General features: G+C 42.4%; 1 protein-coding gene across 8 annotated transcripts in view; it reads left to right on the plus strand.

Moving 5' to 3' along the window:
• plce1 (phospholipase C, epsilon 1) overlaps positions 1-15,949 on the plus strand; it is a 103,980-nt gene that overhangs the window by 84,573 nt on the left and 3,458 nt on the right. For all 8 annotated transcript variants that reach the window (XM_047159582.2, XM_047159586.2, XM_047159585.2 and 5 more), the window contains 10 exons: positions 405-536; positions 3,976-4,269; positions 5,304-5,467; positions 7,784-8,045; positions 8,273-8,391; positions 10,207-10,335; positions 11,482-11,673; positions 13,298-13,459; positions 13,648-13,860; positions 14,012-14,230. In XM_047159582.2, the coding sequence (XP_047015538.1) occupies positions 405-536; positions 3,976-4,269; positions 5,304-5,467; positions 7,784-8,045; positions 8,273-8,391; positions 10,207-10,335; positions 11,482-11,673; positions 13,298-13,459; positions 13,648-13,860; positions 14,012-14,173 (1,829 nt within the window). In that variant the 3' untranslated portion in view covers positions 14,174-14,230. The remainder of the gene's footprint in view (positions 1-404; positions 537-3,975; positions 4,270-5,303; positions 5,468-7,783; positions 8,046-8,272; positions 8,392-10,206; positions 10,336-11,481; positions 11,674-13,297; positions 13,460-13,647; positions 13,861-14,011; positions 14,231-15,949) is intronic.

Consider the following 15,949-nt stretch of genomic DNA (forward strand, 5'->3'; position numbering starts at 1 on the left):
AGACATTTAAAACAAAATTGGGCACGTTTCAAAACCATAATAGGTGCACTTTAACAAACGATGTCCCATGTAGCCCTATATTTCAGACATGACCTATTTCAACATATAGGAGGCACTGATTGTCGTTTGTCTGAGCGAAGGTTCTGTGAGTGAGTCCTGATACTGCCTTTTTCACTAGCTGCACAGTGAGCATGTCAAGACAGTAGAGACTCCCATGGTGGTAAATTAGAATCAGGTGCTCGAGTTGAATGGAAATAACATCAGTCCCTTGAGCACAGGCTAAACAAACAAGCAGCTCCAATCTACTGGGAGCCTGAGGAGACCAATGCCCTCCAGCCCAAACCCTAACGCTCGTGTGTGTGTGTGTGTTTGTGTTTCTCTGTGTGTGTGTGTGTGGGAACTAGGCCTATCCACCCACTCCCCATCATGCTCTAACAGAGGAAAGGAGCGCAAAAGCCGAAAATCCATCTTTGGCAACGCCCCAGTCCGTGGGAGCCCTGGCGAACCGGTGACGCTGGTGCGCGGCTCAGGGAAAGGTACTGCTGCACTGTGCACAGCTCACACAGGAAACAGAACACCCACTTAGAGCACCCCTGGGAAAAGGCCGCTTAACTTTTCCACCCCTTTAAAAGTCCCCCAAATGCATATTAAAAAAAAAAAAAAAAAGAGTCTTCTCTCACAGCACGCTTCCAGGAAGTGGCTCTTGGCATGAGTAAATGCGCAGATAGGAATTTAGATTCACTTGATCCCATTTCGGACATCAGCATTCAGACAGTTTATGTGCTCAAGACACTAGAATGCAGTAGCTACTCACTTGACCTGCGTAGTGCCAGCTCAGCTATGCAACCAGTAGTGCCAAGAACGGCGCAGATATGATTCATAGCTCACGAGTTATGTTAGCATTCAGCTGATGTTTATACCTTTCACCTTTTCATAGCAGGACAGGAACAACATACTGCAGCGCTCGTATGCTTACATCCCAGTCGTTTTTGAAGTTATGGTACAAATGTTGATGTAGGTGGGCCTTTTTCACTGGAATTGGAATGAAATCTTTAAATGCTATTTTCTCTCCTCTCGCTTTTGGGGATAAACAGTCATTAAAATGCTAGAACTTGTTTTCAGAAATATATAGTAGAAAATGTCCAAATATGACCATAGGAAAGGTTTTCCCACGCCACCACACGCTCCCTGGCTTTGCTCATGTCACTTAATTGCATTTCTTTTAGAGATGCACCGATACTAAATTTCTCAGCCGATGCGATAACTGATTATTCAGAGTGATATCGACCGATACCGATAACCAATTATTCAGAATGATATTGTCCAATAGCGATTATTCAGAGGGATATCGTCCGATACGATAACCGATTAATCAGAATGATATCGTCCGATACGATAACCGATTATTCAGAATGATATCGTCCGATACGATAACCGATTATTCAGAATGATATCGTCCGATACGATAACCGATTAATCAGAATGATATCGTCCGATACGATAACCGATTATTTAGAATGATATCGTCCGATACGATAACCGATTATTCAGAGCGATATCGTCCAATACGATAACCAATTATTCAGAGTAATATCGTCCGATACGATAACCGATTAATCAGAGTAATATCGTCCGATACGATAACCGATTATTCAGAATGATATCGTCCGATACGATAACCGATTATTCAGAATGATATCGTCCAATAGCGATTATTCAGAGGGATATCGTCCGATACAATAACCGATTATTCAGAATGATATCGTCCAATAGCGATTATTCAGAGGGATATCGTCCGATACGATAACCGATTAATCAGAGTGATATCGTCCGATACGATAACCGATTAATCAGAGTGATATCGTCCGATACGATAACCGATTATTCAGAATGATATCGTCCGATGCCGATTATTCAGAATGATATCGTCCGATACGATAACCGATTATTCAGAGTGATATCGTCCGATACGATAACCGATTATTCAGAGCGATATCGTCCGATGCCGATTATTCAGAGTGATACCGTCCGATACGATAACCGATTATTCAGAGTGATATCGTCCGATACGATAACCGATTATTCAGAGCGATATCGTCCGATGCCGATTATTCAGAGTGATACCGTCCGATACGATAACCGATTATTCAGAGTGATATCGTCCGATGCCGATTATTCAGAGTGATACCGTCCGATACGATAACCGATTATTCAGAATGATATCGTCTGATACGATAACCGATTATTCAGTGATATCGTCCGATGCCGATTATTCAGTGATATCGTCCGATACGATAACCGATTATTCAGAATGATATCGTCCGATACGATAACCGATTATTCAGAGTGATATCGTCCGATACGATAACCGATTATTCAGAGTGATATCGTCCGATACGATAACCGATTATTCAGAGCGATATCGTCCGATACGATAACCGATTATTCAGAATGATATCGTCCGATACGATAACCGATTATTCAGTGATATCGTCCGATGCCGATTATTCAGAGTGATATCGTCCGATACGATAACCGATTATTCAGAATGATATCGTCCGATACGATAACCGATTATTCAGAGTGATATCGTCCGATACGATAACCGATTATTCAGAGTGATATCGTCCGATACGATAACCGATTATTCAGAGCGATATCGTCCGATACGATAACCGATTATTCAGAATGATATCGTCCGATACGATAACCGATTATTCAGAGTGATACCGTCCGATACGATAACCGATTATTCAGAGCGATATCGTCCGATACGATAACCGATTATTCAGTGATATCGTCCGATGCCGATTATTCAGAGTGGTATCGTCCGATACGATAACCGATTATTCAGTGATATCGTCCGATGCCGATTATTCAGAGTGATATCGTCCGATACGATAACCGATTATTCAGAATGATATCGTCCGATACGATAACCGATTATTCAGAATGATATCGTCCGATACGATAACCGATTATTCAGAATGATATCGTCCGATACGATAACCGATTAATCAGAATGATATCGTCCGATACGATAACCGATTAATCAGAATGATATCGTCCGATACGATAACCGATTATTCAGAGTGATATCGTCCGATACGATAACCGATTAATCAGAATGATATCGTCCGATACGATAACCGATTATTCAGAGTGATATCGTCCGATACGATAACCGATTAATCAGAGTGATATCGTCCGATACGATAACCGATTATTCAGAGGGATATCGTCCGATACGATAACCGATTATTCAGAATGATATCGTCCAATAGCGATTATTCAGAGGGATATCGTCCGATACGATAACCGATTATTCAGAATGATATCGGCCGATACCGATAGTTCTGCCTTTTATACCTTCTTTTAATTGAATAATAATTAATTCCACAATTCTGAAGGAAATGCAAATAAAAACTTTATTCTCTCCATTTCAGCAAGTTGTTTGACAGTAACTGGTCTCATAAACACAAAACACATCACTCACATTAACATTAACACATGAACTCAGTTCTGAAGATTAAAGTAAGATTATTAATTTATTGAATGTTATTAATTCATATTAACATTGACTGAATTATAAAAAACCTCCTGTTAGTCTCACATTAAGTCTCCACAAACACAAGCATTTCTACTTCATCACTGACATCAGACTGGTAATATAGAAGCTTTTTTATATATTAACATTAACTGCATATAAAATACACTACTCTACAAATATATTTTTATGTGCAATTTATACTTTGTCAACTCATCTTCATTTAAATCTTTCAAAAGTGTACTGGCGCTTTAATTCAGAGCGAGCAGCTCGGCAAAAATAAAATAATTAGACTCTACGCCGAAACTCCCGCTTCACCTCTGCTCACTTCCAGTGTAAAATTTTTGCAGTGCCGATACATCGGTGCATCTCTAGTTTCTTTCCCTTTGATCTGTCTCTGTCCTCATCACAATCCTGTTCCGTTGCAGCCAGTATGGATGGCGCAAGGTCAAGCTGGGAGGAGCAGACGATGCCAACGACAGGCACAACGCCCTCATTGAGCGCCATCATCCGCACACCCAAGTGCTACCACATCTCATCGGTGAATGAGAACGCTGCCAAGCGCCTGTGTCGTCGTTACTCCGCCAAACTGATTGGGCACACAGAGCGCCAGCTGTTACGCACCTACCCTGCTGCCACACGTATCGACTCTGCCAACCCCAACCCCCTCTGCTTCTGGCTGCATGGCATCCAACTCGTCGCCCTCAACTACCAGACCGACGGTGAGCGGCGCTCTTACAACAGCTATCAAAAATGATGTTTCTTAACCTTAAAATGTTTCTTTTTTATTTATTTTTTCTCCTGCAACATACATAGAAGTTAATATCAGATGTTAATCACTGAGACTTGATTCTTATTAATAATGCATTCTTGAATAACGAGTAAAATGTTATTAACTTTTTACAACTGCTGAAATATTAACAGCGCTTGGTAGTACATTTAGAACCCTATTTTATGACCTTTCGAAATAATTGCCTGGTGATGTCCGCACGGGAAATTGATGTTTAACGGATGTAATTCGCGATGACCCGAGCAAACGCAGCTGGAAGTGAAATGATGCTATGAGGTTCTCCAGAATCTGAAGCCCAGCAATGGGGATTTGTAAAATGGAGAATATTTCGATCCCGAATGGTACAAAAAAAAAAAAAAAAAAAGTGTTCACTTTATCTCTGGGACTGCCGGGAAGCCAAGAAAGCGTTATCGACCGTGATGGGGGCAGTGGTGGCTTGACTGTTAAGGCTGTGGGTTACTGATCGGAAGGTCGGGGGTTCAAGCCCCAGCACTGCCAAGCTGCCACTGTTGGGCCCTTGAGCAAGGCCCTTAACCCTCTCTGCTCCAGGGGCGCTGTATCATGGCTGACGCTGCACTCTGACCCCAGCTTCCTGACATGCTGGGGTATTCACAGCACAGTGAATATGGGATTTCACTGTAATGTATGTGACCAATAAAGACTCCTTATCATTATTATTATCATTATCTGTGGGTGGGAGGGGTGGTGTTACTCTCTCCCTGAACATTCACAGCAACGTAGCCAATCATAAAGTGTCTGGGAGCTCCGGTATGTGGAAGAGGGCAGACAGCATTTCCTCCGAGTGTTCAGCTGTATTGTGATGTAGCATGAATGGAAAGCAAAGATACGGTGGCTGAGTTCATACGTCTCAGAGGAAGCATGTGCTAGCCTTCACTCATATTGGCAAATTGGGCGAAAGGAATTTGTAAAAAAAATTTTTTTTAAATCGTAATTTTCCACATGCAGATCTGCCCATGCAGCTGAACACTGCGCTGTTCGAGGTGAACGGTCACTGCGGCTTTGTCCTGAAGCCACCCGTGTTATGGGATCGCACCTGCTATCTGTACCATCAGTTCAGCCCACTGGAGCGAGACCTGGAGCACATGAGCCCTACTGTCTACTCGCTTACTGTAAGAACACACACACGCACATTTGTCTTGCTATCCTTGTGAGGACCTTCCATAATAACCTAATTATTAATGCTATGTCTATATCTAAAGCCAACTGTAACCTCATAATCAAAATGATACATTAAGGGGCTTTATATAAAAGCTGCAAAAATGGCCCAGCAAGGTACATGTGGCGAATTCTGGTCACCACACACACACACGCTTTATTGAAAGCTATAGTTACAGTCAGGTCCATAAATATTTGCATATTGGAGTAATGTAAAGAGCGTAAGTAATGTATATGAGTGTTAAGTGTGGACTTTCAGCTTTAACTCAGTGCATTTACATCCTAATGTAGGAATTACAGCCATGTGGTTCCCCCCCGTCTTTTTAAGACACCAAAAGTAACCAGACGGTCGACTGCTCAGTTGTTCCACAGTCAGGTGTGCGTTATTCCCTCATTATTTCACTTGCAAGTTAGCAGATAAAAGGTCTAGGTGTAGCAGTCGTATTTGGAATCTGATACTGTTAACTCTGAATATGATGTCCAAAGAGCCGTCACCGTCAGTGAAGCAAACCATCATTAGGCTAAAAAATCAAAAACAAACCCATCAGAGAGATGGAAAAACATTAGGTGTGCACAGATTAACTATATGGTGCATTGGTAAGAAAAAAGAGAACGCACTGGTGAGCTCATGAGCACCAAAAGGCCAGGGAAGACAATGGAAAACAGCTGTGGGAGATGACTGAAGAATTCTTTCCCTGGTGAAGAAAAGCCCCTTCACAGCAGTTTGCCCGATCAAGAACACCCTCCAGGAGGTGGGCATATCTCATTCCTCAAAGAGAAGACTTCACCAGAGTAAATACAGATGGTTTACCTCACCACAAGATGTAAACTATTGGGAAGCCTGAAAAACAGGAAGACCAGATTAGAGTTTGCCAAAAACATATTTCAAAAGCGTGTACAGTTCTGGAACATCATCTTATGGACAGATGAGGTAGATCAACTTGAACCAGAATGATAGGAAGAGAAGGGAAGGGAACTGCTCGTGATCTGAAACATTCCACCCCATATTATGACGTGAGCATGCATGGCTGCCAGTGGAATTGATTCCCTTGTATTTATTGATGATGTGACTGCTGACTGTGAAGTGTATATGACTATATTATCTACTCGGATTCAGCCAAATGTGCTTCACAGTGCAAGTAGACAATGATCAGAAGCATACTTCGAAAGCAACCCAAGGCAAAGAAATGGCCAAGCCAATCACCTGACCTGAATCCAGTTGAGCTGCATTTCACTTGCCGAAGGTAAAACAGTTTTTTTTTAAGAAAAAAAAGAAAGAAAAAAAAAGGCACAACACTCCAAGAACAAGCAGGAACTGGAGACAGCTGCAGTAAAGGCCTGGCAGAGCATCACCAGGGAATAAAACCACGTTTGGTGATGTCTATGGAACTCCCAGACTTCAGTGACTGTGAAGGATTTGTGACCAAATGTTAAAACTATATGATTGGTTAAGTTTGTCCAGTTACTTTTGGTCCCTTTAAAAGTCATTATTTAATTTCATCTGCAATATACTGTGTTCGACACCTAAAATAATAATAATAACTCCAAAGTCTCCAAATATTTATGGAACTGACCGTATGTCCTAATGCAGACCTCTTTGCTTCAATGTTTCCCAAAATGACTCCTCATTATAATTAAAAAAAAAATTAATTAAAACATGAGTCAGATGATTAAAAACAAACTGTGCATGCACTAATATTGTAATAACTTTGGGGACAAAGCACTGTATATTCAATATCATCTTAACTGGTAGAGTGTGCCATGTACTGTAATTCTCGCTCAAATTGCTATTTGCCTTTTACGAAACTAAGCCCAGATTGTGTTCTGTATTCTGTATTGGCTTGGGTTGAAGGCGTCATGGATGGAAGTGCAATGTGCACACAATAATATTTAAACACACAGCAGCTTCGCTTGTAAATTTAGGCAGTTGTAGTACTGGTTGAAATTTTATCGTATTTATTCAGGGGTTGGTTTACCCATCACTTAAGCTAATGGTGCCTCTGCTGGATAGTCTTTGGCTTATTTGGTAGCGTGGACAGAAACCCGTCCATCACCCTCTCAGCAATGGGGAATACTGATGGGATTTGCTATGCGGTACCGTATACAGTGCCGAGTTTATTGTGTAAACACGACCGATGCATACGAAGCACTAAGGTTTACAAAAGCTTTGTGTTATTCCTGAGGCGTTATTTAAACGGGTGTTTATTTTACCGTGTCATCCACAGTAGTGTGCTTTATCTGCACTCTTGCTGTCCTTCTCCGTTTACCAGGTGGTATCTGGGCAGAACGTGTGCCCGGGGAACAGCAATGGCAGCCCGTGTGTGGAGGTGGAGGTGCTTAGCTTGCCGGCTGACGCTTGCCACTTCCGCACTAAGCCCATCCACCGCAACACACTCAACCCCATGTGGAGCGAGAGCTTCACCTTCCAGGTGCACTTCGAAGACCTGACATTCCTACGTCTGGCTGTCGTGGAGAACAACAGCTCACAGGTCACGGCGCAGAGGATCCTACCGCTGAAGGCGCTCAAACCCGGTCAGAAACATTGCCAGCGCTAGCAAAGCGCATTTCTTTTTATTAGGGTGTCGTAGGCAAGAGCCAAGCCCCGAGACTTTCTATAAATAGGCCTTGCCACATACACCTGCTTTGTATATTATCTTCAGTGTAGCTGATTTTAATAATGATGCAGTATGGAAAATGTCAGTACACCGTTCCAGAAAATCAGAGTTAGCATTAACTCTGCTCACGCATGCTTCCTTTAGGCTACCGACACCTGCAGCTGAGGAATCAGCACAACGAGGCGTTGGAGGTCTCCACCCTCTTCCTGTTCAGCCGCAAGACAGAGGAGAGTCCTGATGGAGGAGCACGACCGGCCGTGGTGGTAAGAACCCGTCACGAGAGCCACATCTGAAACCACTCTATAACAGTGGTCACCAACCCTGCTTCTGGAGATCTACCTTCCTGAAGACTTTAGCTCGTGCCCATCTAGTCACTGCCTTAAGAAGTTCTTGATCGACTAAAACAGGTGTGTTCGATTTTGGTCGGCGATCTCAAGGAAGAAGCAGAGGGCTTGGTGACCACTGCTCTACAGCCTCTGTGTCTTTTAATTCATTTTCTTTCCATCAATTATTACGAATTACTTTCCTTTCCATGGCCCTTATTACTTCCTTTACTGGGTACAATTATTTGTCCATGTCTCTCACCAGTTCAAGTGATAATTATATATGTAGTAAACGCAGAAGTAGTGCGAGTTGATTGGTTTAATTGCGCATTCATGTTCCAAGCAAAATTCCTGAAATGTCTTTCCTTCATTTTGTGTATTTGTGGAGTCGTACTCACAATTTAGCCGAGGTCTCAGAGCTCTAGTGTCTAGTTCCATGGAACGTGTCCAGGGAACAGGACAACATGTTGGGAATAGTTCTGATTGTTTTAACAGCTTAAGAATGCGACTCGTCCCCAAATGCGCAATATTCCAGGCCAGCAGTTGGACCTATACAGGAAATCATAGAGATCTGCTTGGCATGTAGTCCTGCTTTCCTCACAGTCTGTTACTGCTTTGCTGAACTCGGGCTGAATCTGATGTCATTTTAATCTGTGATAACTAGAGCTGCAACAACTAATCGATAATAATCGATTATGAAAATAGTTGCCAACGAATCTCATTATCGATTAGCTGGTCTGCGTGCGGTACATTTACTCGTTACGTTACTTCTGTTTCGAAAACCCGCTTCAGAGAGTAAAGAAGTTGTGTCCCAAATGACATACTACACACTTACACTATGCAGTATGTTTTCTACAGTCTAGAGCAGTGGTTCTGCGGACCCCTAGTGGTCAGTGGTATAATTGCAGGGGGTCCGTAGGAAAGTTTTATATATATTTTTGTCAAATGTACCAAAATATATTCAAATGAGATGTTTTAAAATTAATCAATTTGGTTATTCGCGTGCATTCACAAATATCACGTTAGCTGAGCTGACGTTCATTGATGGATTTATTTTAAATTTATTTACAAATGAAATGATAATTTGCAAAAACCTATGAGTGGTAAAGTTCAAATGTCACATTGATGGATAAAATAAACAAAAGGTAATTCAGAGAGTCAAATTAAATGTCACACCAACAATAAAATGTAACTGAACCTGGTATTTGAGCTAATCCCTGGGGAATGACAGGTCCTACCAATCAACCAGGCATTGCTAGGACTGTACAATTCTGTGCTGTTTGTGCATCCATAAGAAGTAATGCATAAATACTATACATTATGTGTGTGTGTGTATGTATATGTATGCATTACTTTTTATAGATGCAAAAAAAAAAAAAAGGCACGGAATTAAACTACAGTCCTAAACGAATAATATATATTCTGGTGTGTGTATTTGGTGCTTTTCAGTCTTATATAATTGGACAAATAGTAAAGTAAAGTAAAGTTTTAGTCTTACGTTAATATAAAGTGTGTGGATTTTATTTTAAATAAATGAAAAAATGGTACTGGAAGTTCGCCCCGCCCCATCCGATTAATCGAAAATAAACAAACAAATGAATAATAATTAATCGGCCAACTAATCGATTATGAAAATAATCGTTAGTTGCAGTCCTAGTGATGATAGACGAACACATGAAGTTATCTGGATTATAACGTGATCTAATGCTGCACGGTGTTGGATGACGAGCTGTTGCCCTTCTCTCGTTTGTTCAGTTGTTTAGCTCGGAGGAGAGGCGAGTGGCGCAGCAGCACAAAGTGACGGTGCACGGCGCTCCAGGACCCGAACCTTTTACTGTGCTCAGCATGAAAGAACACACCACAGCAAAGCAGCTACTTAACGTGGTGAGTCACACACACACACACATGGATGGATGGATGGATGAATGGATGCCCCCTGTGTATCTATTCATCTTTTCAAGCCCTGTTTCTATCCACGCAAGGATGACAGATGGGTGAATGCAGGAACTGGATAGCTGACTAATATAAAGGTTTGGTGGGATGGATGGATAGAAAAGAAATGTGTAGTATAGAAGGATTGAACAACAAATGGGAAAAATAAATACATCTACGGATGGGTAGATGGATAGATGAAATAGATAACTGAAGGTAATGAATGAAGATGGAGGGATACATAACAGTATGCATGAATGGATGGATGAATAAATAGATAAACAGATATAAGGACAGGGGACAAAGTATGTTGGACTATGATAGTAAGGTGGTGTGACACCACAAGCCACCAGAACAGTTTCAATGCACCTTTCTTCCAGTAGATTAGTGTTTTGATGATGATGCTGCTGCTGCTGCTGCTGATGATTGATCTAAAATCTCTCTCAGGTGACTGTGAAAGCCGTAGCATATGATTTACGTTATTTTCATCCTCATGAAACCATTCAGTGAGCCCTTGTGCACCTGTGTGTGTGGGCGGAGTCATCCTGGATGTGACCACGCCCATAATTATAGAAATGTTTCATCATAGGTGATCAGTCAGAATGACCCCCCCCCCCCCCCCCCCCCCCCCCCCCCCCCCCGATTTGCAGTGACCCTTCCCTTTTAAAGGATCAAGTGGAACCAAACCATGTGAGCAAAATAAATAAATGCCCCCCACCCCGAACAGCAAAAACGGAGCCACTGGTTGTTGTTTTTTTCCCACTTTAATTCATCACCGGACTGTATAAGCACGTATATGAAGGGAGTAATTGTGGTGTAATTTAGTAATAACAAAGTTTCCTGTCTCTTGCATTGTGGCATTGAAGCAGTGTTAGAATTGTTTACAGTACAAGTGCAAATCAACAGAGAAGAAACGTGTCTGATAAATGTGCTTTGAATGAAGTGTGAGTGCCTGGAGGTTTATATTTGATATTGCTTTTTGATTACAGCATTACATTAAGGCATTGCTAGCTACAATAGATGCAGCACACTTTCCCACACACTCACATAAATCTGTGCTTTTCCTGTAAACACTCGCCGTGTTCTTGCCCTCGCCAGCTGGTTCCAGATGCCTCCGCTGACTACTTCCTGATGGAAGAGAAGATACCACTGTCAAAGGAAAAGTGCGACGCAAAGAAAGTTCCTCAACAGCGCCCTCTAGCGTCCGACGAGAGGGTTCTCAAAGTGCTGCACAGCTGGCAGCCTGAGGAGGGCTACGTGGGCCGCCTATGCCTTAAAGCCAAGGAGGAGGTAAACGGAGGTCTTATTCAGATTTCTTTCGATGTAAATCGGATTGTCTGCTATAAAAGAGGTGGGCGTGGAGTATTTGTAAACTAGCCCAAAACTGTCATTAACGGTCCTGTCTGCTCCTCCTTCTCTTGAGCATATAGTAGAGTTGGCCTCTCTTAAGGTCGTTCACACATACAGCGACCAGAGCACATTCATTTTCAATGAGAGCTGGCGACTTCCAGCGACTAGATGTGGGCGTGTCCAGCAACACGACAAAGTTGAGAAAAGTTTAACTTTTATGCGAGTTTGGAGCGACTTGGCGCAGCGACTCCGACGGGACTGAAGACAGTAGAGCGCACGTGATCCACCATGCTGCCTGTGAGTCCGGCGTTTGTGCTTCCGCCGCAGATAGGTGGCCGCAATGGCAAAGAGCGCACACTGCTCCTCCTTCATCTCTTAGGACATGATGCGTATATACACTGGTGAATTTTATATACAGACGCTCCAGAATGTTTCATCTTAGCTGGAAATAAACTGGTTTGTTGTGAAATGTGGAATGCTAGAGGCACCACCCATTGATTTAAAGGTTACTATGGCAACCAGTAGTAGGAACTACTGGCGACTTCATTGTACCTTGTAGCACTTGTTGCAGTTCCCATTTTTGACCAGTAGGTGAAATCATCTCCTCTGTCGATCTAAAAGGGTCAGTTAGCAAGCTGCCCAAACAATGCACAACAATTAGAAACAATTGAGCAAATCAGTATATTTATAATTGGCGTAAATTTGTCAAATAGCTACGTTTGGCCACTCAAGACTAGTGGTGACACAGATTAGTATTTCTAACAATAAAATATCACAAAATGAAAATGAATCGTGGCAGTGTTGATGATAAATTTCCCCATTTTAATCACATTTATATAAAAAGTCTCACTCATTTTCAGAATCCATTTCTTCTGATCATAGCTCAAAACATTTTCTGAGGTGCTTTCACAATAATCTATTTGTTTTCCCAGAAAAGTGCTGACGTTGTGTCTTTTGTGCTGATATATAAAAAAAAAAAGCTCAAGTTAAATGTACATTGGAGCCATAACAGTGCTCTTACCTGGCCTAGCTAGTATTGGCAACAGTCTAAATATGTAGAATTATTATTATCTAAAAGTACAAGATTAAATAAAGACTTTAACACGAGGACGAGGAGGTTTTTTGCCTTCGCAGTAGCTTTGAAAATCAAGAGAATGAGCTGCTTGTGTGACTTAGCCGTATGCATCCACTGTTAAACTGGGACATCACATTATGTACTGTTGAACATCGTAAAAATAGAGAAGTTATTATTTTTGTGTATGTTTCAGCGTTGATACATTGGCAGCATGATGGGAATCTCCTCATATTCGTTCATTAAGAAGATACATTTTTCCCTCCAAATCTGTGACCTGATCAGTTTCACGCAGTGGCGCTTTTCTGAAAAGTTGAATTACATGGAAAGCATGTGCTGGTGGCTGAGTGGACTGAAAGAACTATGATGTTTTGACTGGAAACCAAGCAATGTTTGTTTATTTGTGACCAGCACGTTCTTTGCTCCCCCTGCTGGCTGCTCACTGAATTGCACCCTGCACGGTTTTGACTAAAACGTGCGCTGTGTTGGCAGAATTTGAATGAGAAAAACGACAAGATGGAACGAGCGGAGGAAGCGAGCAGCGGAGGAGACGAGGACGTGTTCTTTGTCCAGGTTCACGATGTTTCGCCCGAGCAGCCTCGCACGGTCATTAAAGCACCACGCTACAGCACTGCACAGGACATCATTCAGCAGGTCCGAACAATGTGGCACGTAATGGTCACTCGTATTGTTAATGATTTGAACAGTGATTTAAGAACATGCCGGAATACCGTGCTAGATTAATGTGTGTATATTGCTATAACGAGCTCTGAGGGCTTGGTTGGTTTGCTTGATAGGCGTTTATTTAACCTACCCCTCTGTCCGTCTCTGATTACACGCAGGCACTGAGCAAAGCCAAGTACTCAGTCAGCATCCTGAGCAACCCCAACCCCAGCGATTACGTGCTGATGGAGGAGGTGGGCCGTGAAGCACCCGGGAAGAAGGTGTCTTCAGCAAAACCCGCTCAGCGTGTGCTGCCTGATCACGAGTGTGTGTTCCAGGCCCAGAGCAAGTGGAAGGGCCCCGGCAAGTTCATCCTCAAACTCAAGGAGCAGGTATGAGACGGGAGACGAAAGCTTCTCCACTTGCATTACACGTTATGAGTCTTACTGATACAAATGGTTTGGTTTATTCTATGCGTGTAGGAGGCATCAGTCCTTTGTCTTGCTCTCTGCTGATTTGTGTCTTTATTCATGCGTGCTCTAGATTGGGCGTGAGGATAAGAGGAAGTGCGTGTCGTTTGCCAGTGAGCTTTGGAAGCTGACAGGCCGCAGTCGCAGCGTGACGATGAACGGGCCCGGCTCGAGCGAGGCAGCACACAGTAAGGAGGAGCGCGGAGCTCCGCCTCCCCCTGACACCTTGGACTGAGCTCACGCCTGCCGATGTGTGTGTGTTTGCGTGTGCAGTGCATGGAGTCCTGGCCAGGTACGGCGAGCTCTGGAACGTGGACACGTTCAGGCACAGATCAAACAGCTTAAAGCAGAACTCTGGCCCAAAAGCTTTCCAGCCTCCGTCAGCTTCTTTTTATCTAACTCGTGCGCCTTATTTATTTGATTATTTGATTCACCACACTTCCTGGTTTTGACGCGATAAGTTTCGTCTGCTCTGTTGGCTTCCTAAACCGAAGCCAGGAGACGAGTGTTGTGTAATTTGGAAAGCGTGTGCAGTTGCACCGAAAACCTTAGGTCAGGAGTCTAGTTTAATCTCAGCAGTGTTGGGTAAAGTGCTTAAAAAAGATAAATGAGCAGGTGAACGACAATCCCCTCCGAAAGTATTGGAACGGCAAGACCAATTCTGTTGTTTTTGCTGTGCACTGAATACATTTGGGTTTGAGATCAAAGGATGCACAGCTTTCATTTCCTGATATTTACATCTAGATGCGTTAATGAACTTGGAACATGGTACCTTTGGTGGCAGATCACCCAATTCTTGGGTGAGCAAAAGTATTGGAACAGAGTTTTAATGTAAATAACACGTAATATTTGGTCACATATCCCTTGCTTGCGATAAGTGCAACAAGTTGTTGACCCACTGACATCACCAAACTGTTGCATTCTTCTTTTGTGATGCTTTTACTGCAGCTTCTTTCAGTTGTTGTTCATTTCAGGGGGGTTTCTCCTTTTGAGGAGGTGAAATGCTACTCAACTGGGTTAAGGTCTGGTGATAGACTTGGCCAGTCTAAAACCTTCCACTTTTCCTCCCCTGATAAAGTCCTTTGATGGACTGTAGTGTCCAACTATAAAGTTGGCAGTGTGTTTTGGATCATTGTCTTGCTGCATGATAAAGTTCCTCCTGATTAATTTGGATGCATTTCTCTATAAAGTTGCAGACAAAATGTTCAGGTCAACTTCCGAATTCATTCCAAATTCATTCCAAATTCATACTATCATGAGTTTCATCATCAATAAAGATTAGTGAGCCTGTATCAGAAGCAGCCATGCAAGCCCAAGCCCATGACTACTTCCACCATGAGCTTATATTAGAGGTCGACCGATTGATTGGTTTTGCCGATTAATCAGCACCCTTAATTGATGACTGGAGCTATCGGTTATCGGAAAAAGTCCTCACCGATAGTTTTTCCCGGTTGCGTCTGTTGACGGGAGCGGCTGAGGAGAGTCCGTGGTCATTCTACAGTACGAGGGCGGCCTCTAGAGGCGAAATAAAAACTAATCACGATTAATTCTGTTAGTTTTTTTGATTCATTTTGTATGTCTCTGTTTTTATGTGTTATTTGGAGTGGTTACTATTCGGTTCAGTTTGGATGTATATCATTTTCTAATAGTTAGTATATATTAATATTTCATGATTTGTTTCATTTAAAGAAGTACAGTACATTTTCATGGTGCAGCCGGTACAGTTTATTTTTGTAATAAAGTTCAGCAATATGTTACTCTAGTTTATGTTTTCATTCAGTATCAATTTTAATAACTATCGGTTGGTTAATCGGTTATCGGCAGGTACTGTGCAACTAAGTTGTCGGTTTTGGTAAAATCCGCTGTCGGTCAACCTCTAACGTGTAGGTTTTGGATCATGAGCAGATGCACACTTTGGTGGAGGTTAATCTTGGTTCCAGAACTTTTGTAACTCATCTCTATATTTCTTTGTGAATTCCAGTCTGGCTTTCTGATTCTTACTGCTGATGAG

The sequence above is a fragment of the Ictalurus punctatus genome, chromosome 13, assembly GCF_001660625.3.
Source record: "Ictalurus punctatus breed USDA103 chromosome 13, Coco_2.0, whole genome shotgun sequence".
Classification (NCBI taxonomy): domain Eukaryota; kingdom Metazoa; phylum Chordata; class Actinopteri; order Siluriformes; family Ictaluridae; genus Ictalurus; species Ictalurus punctatus.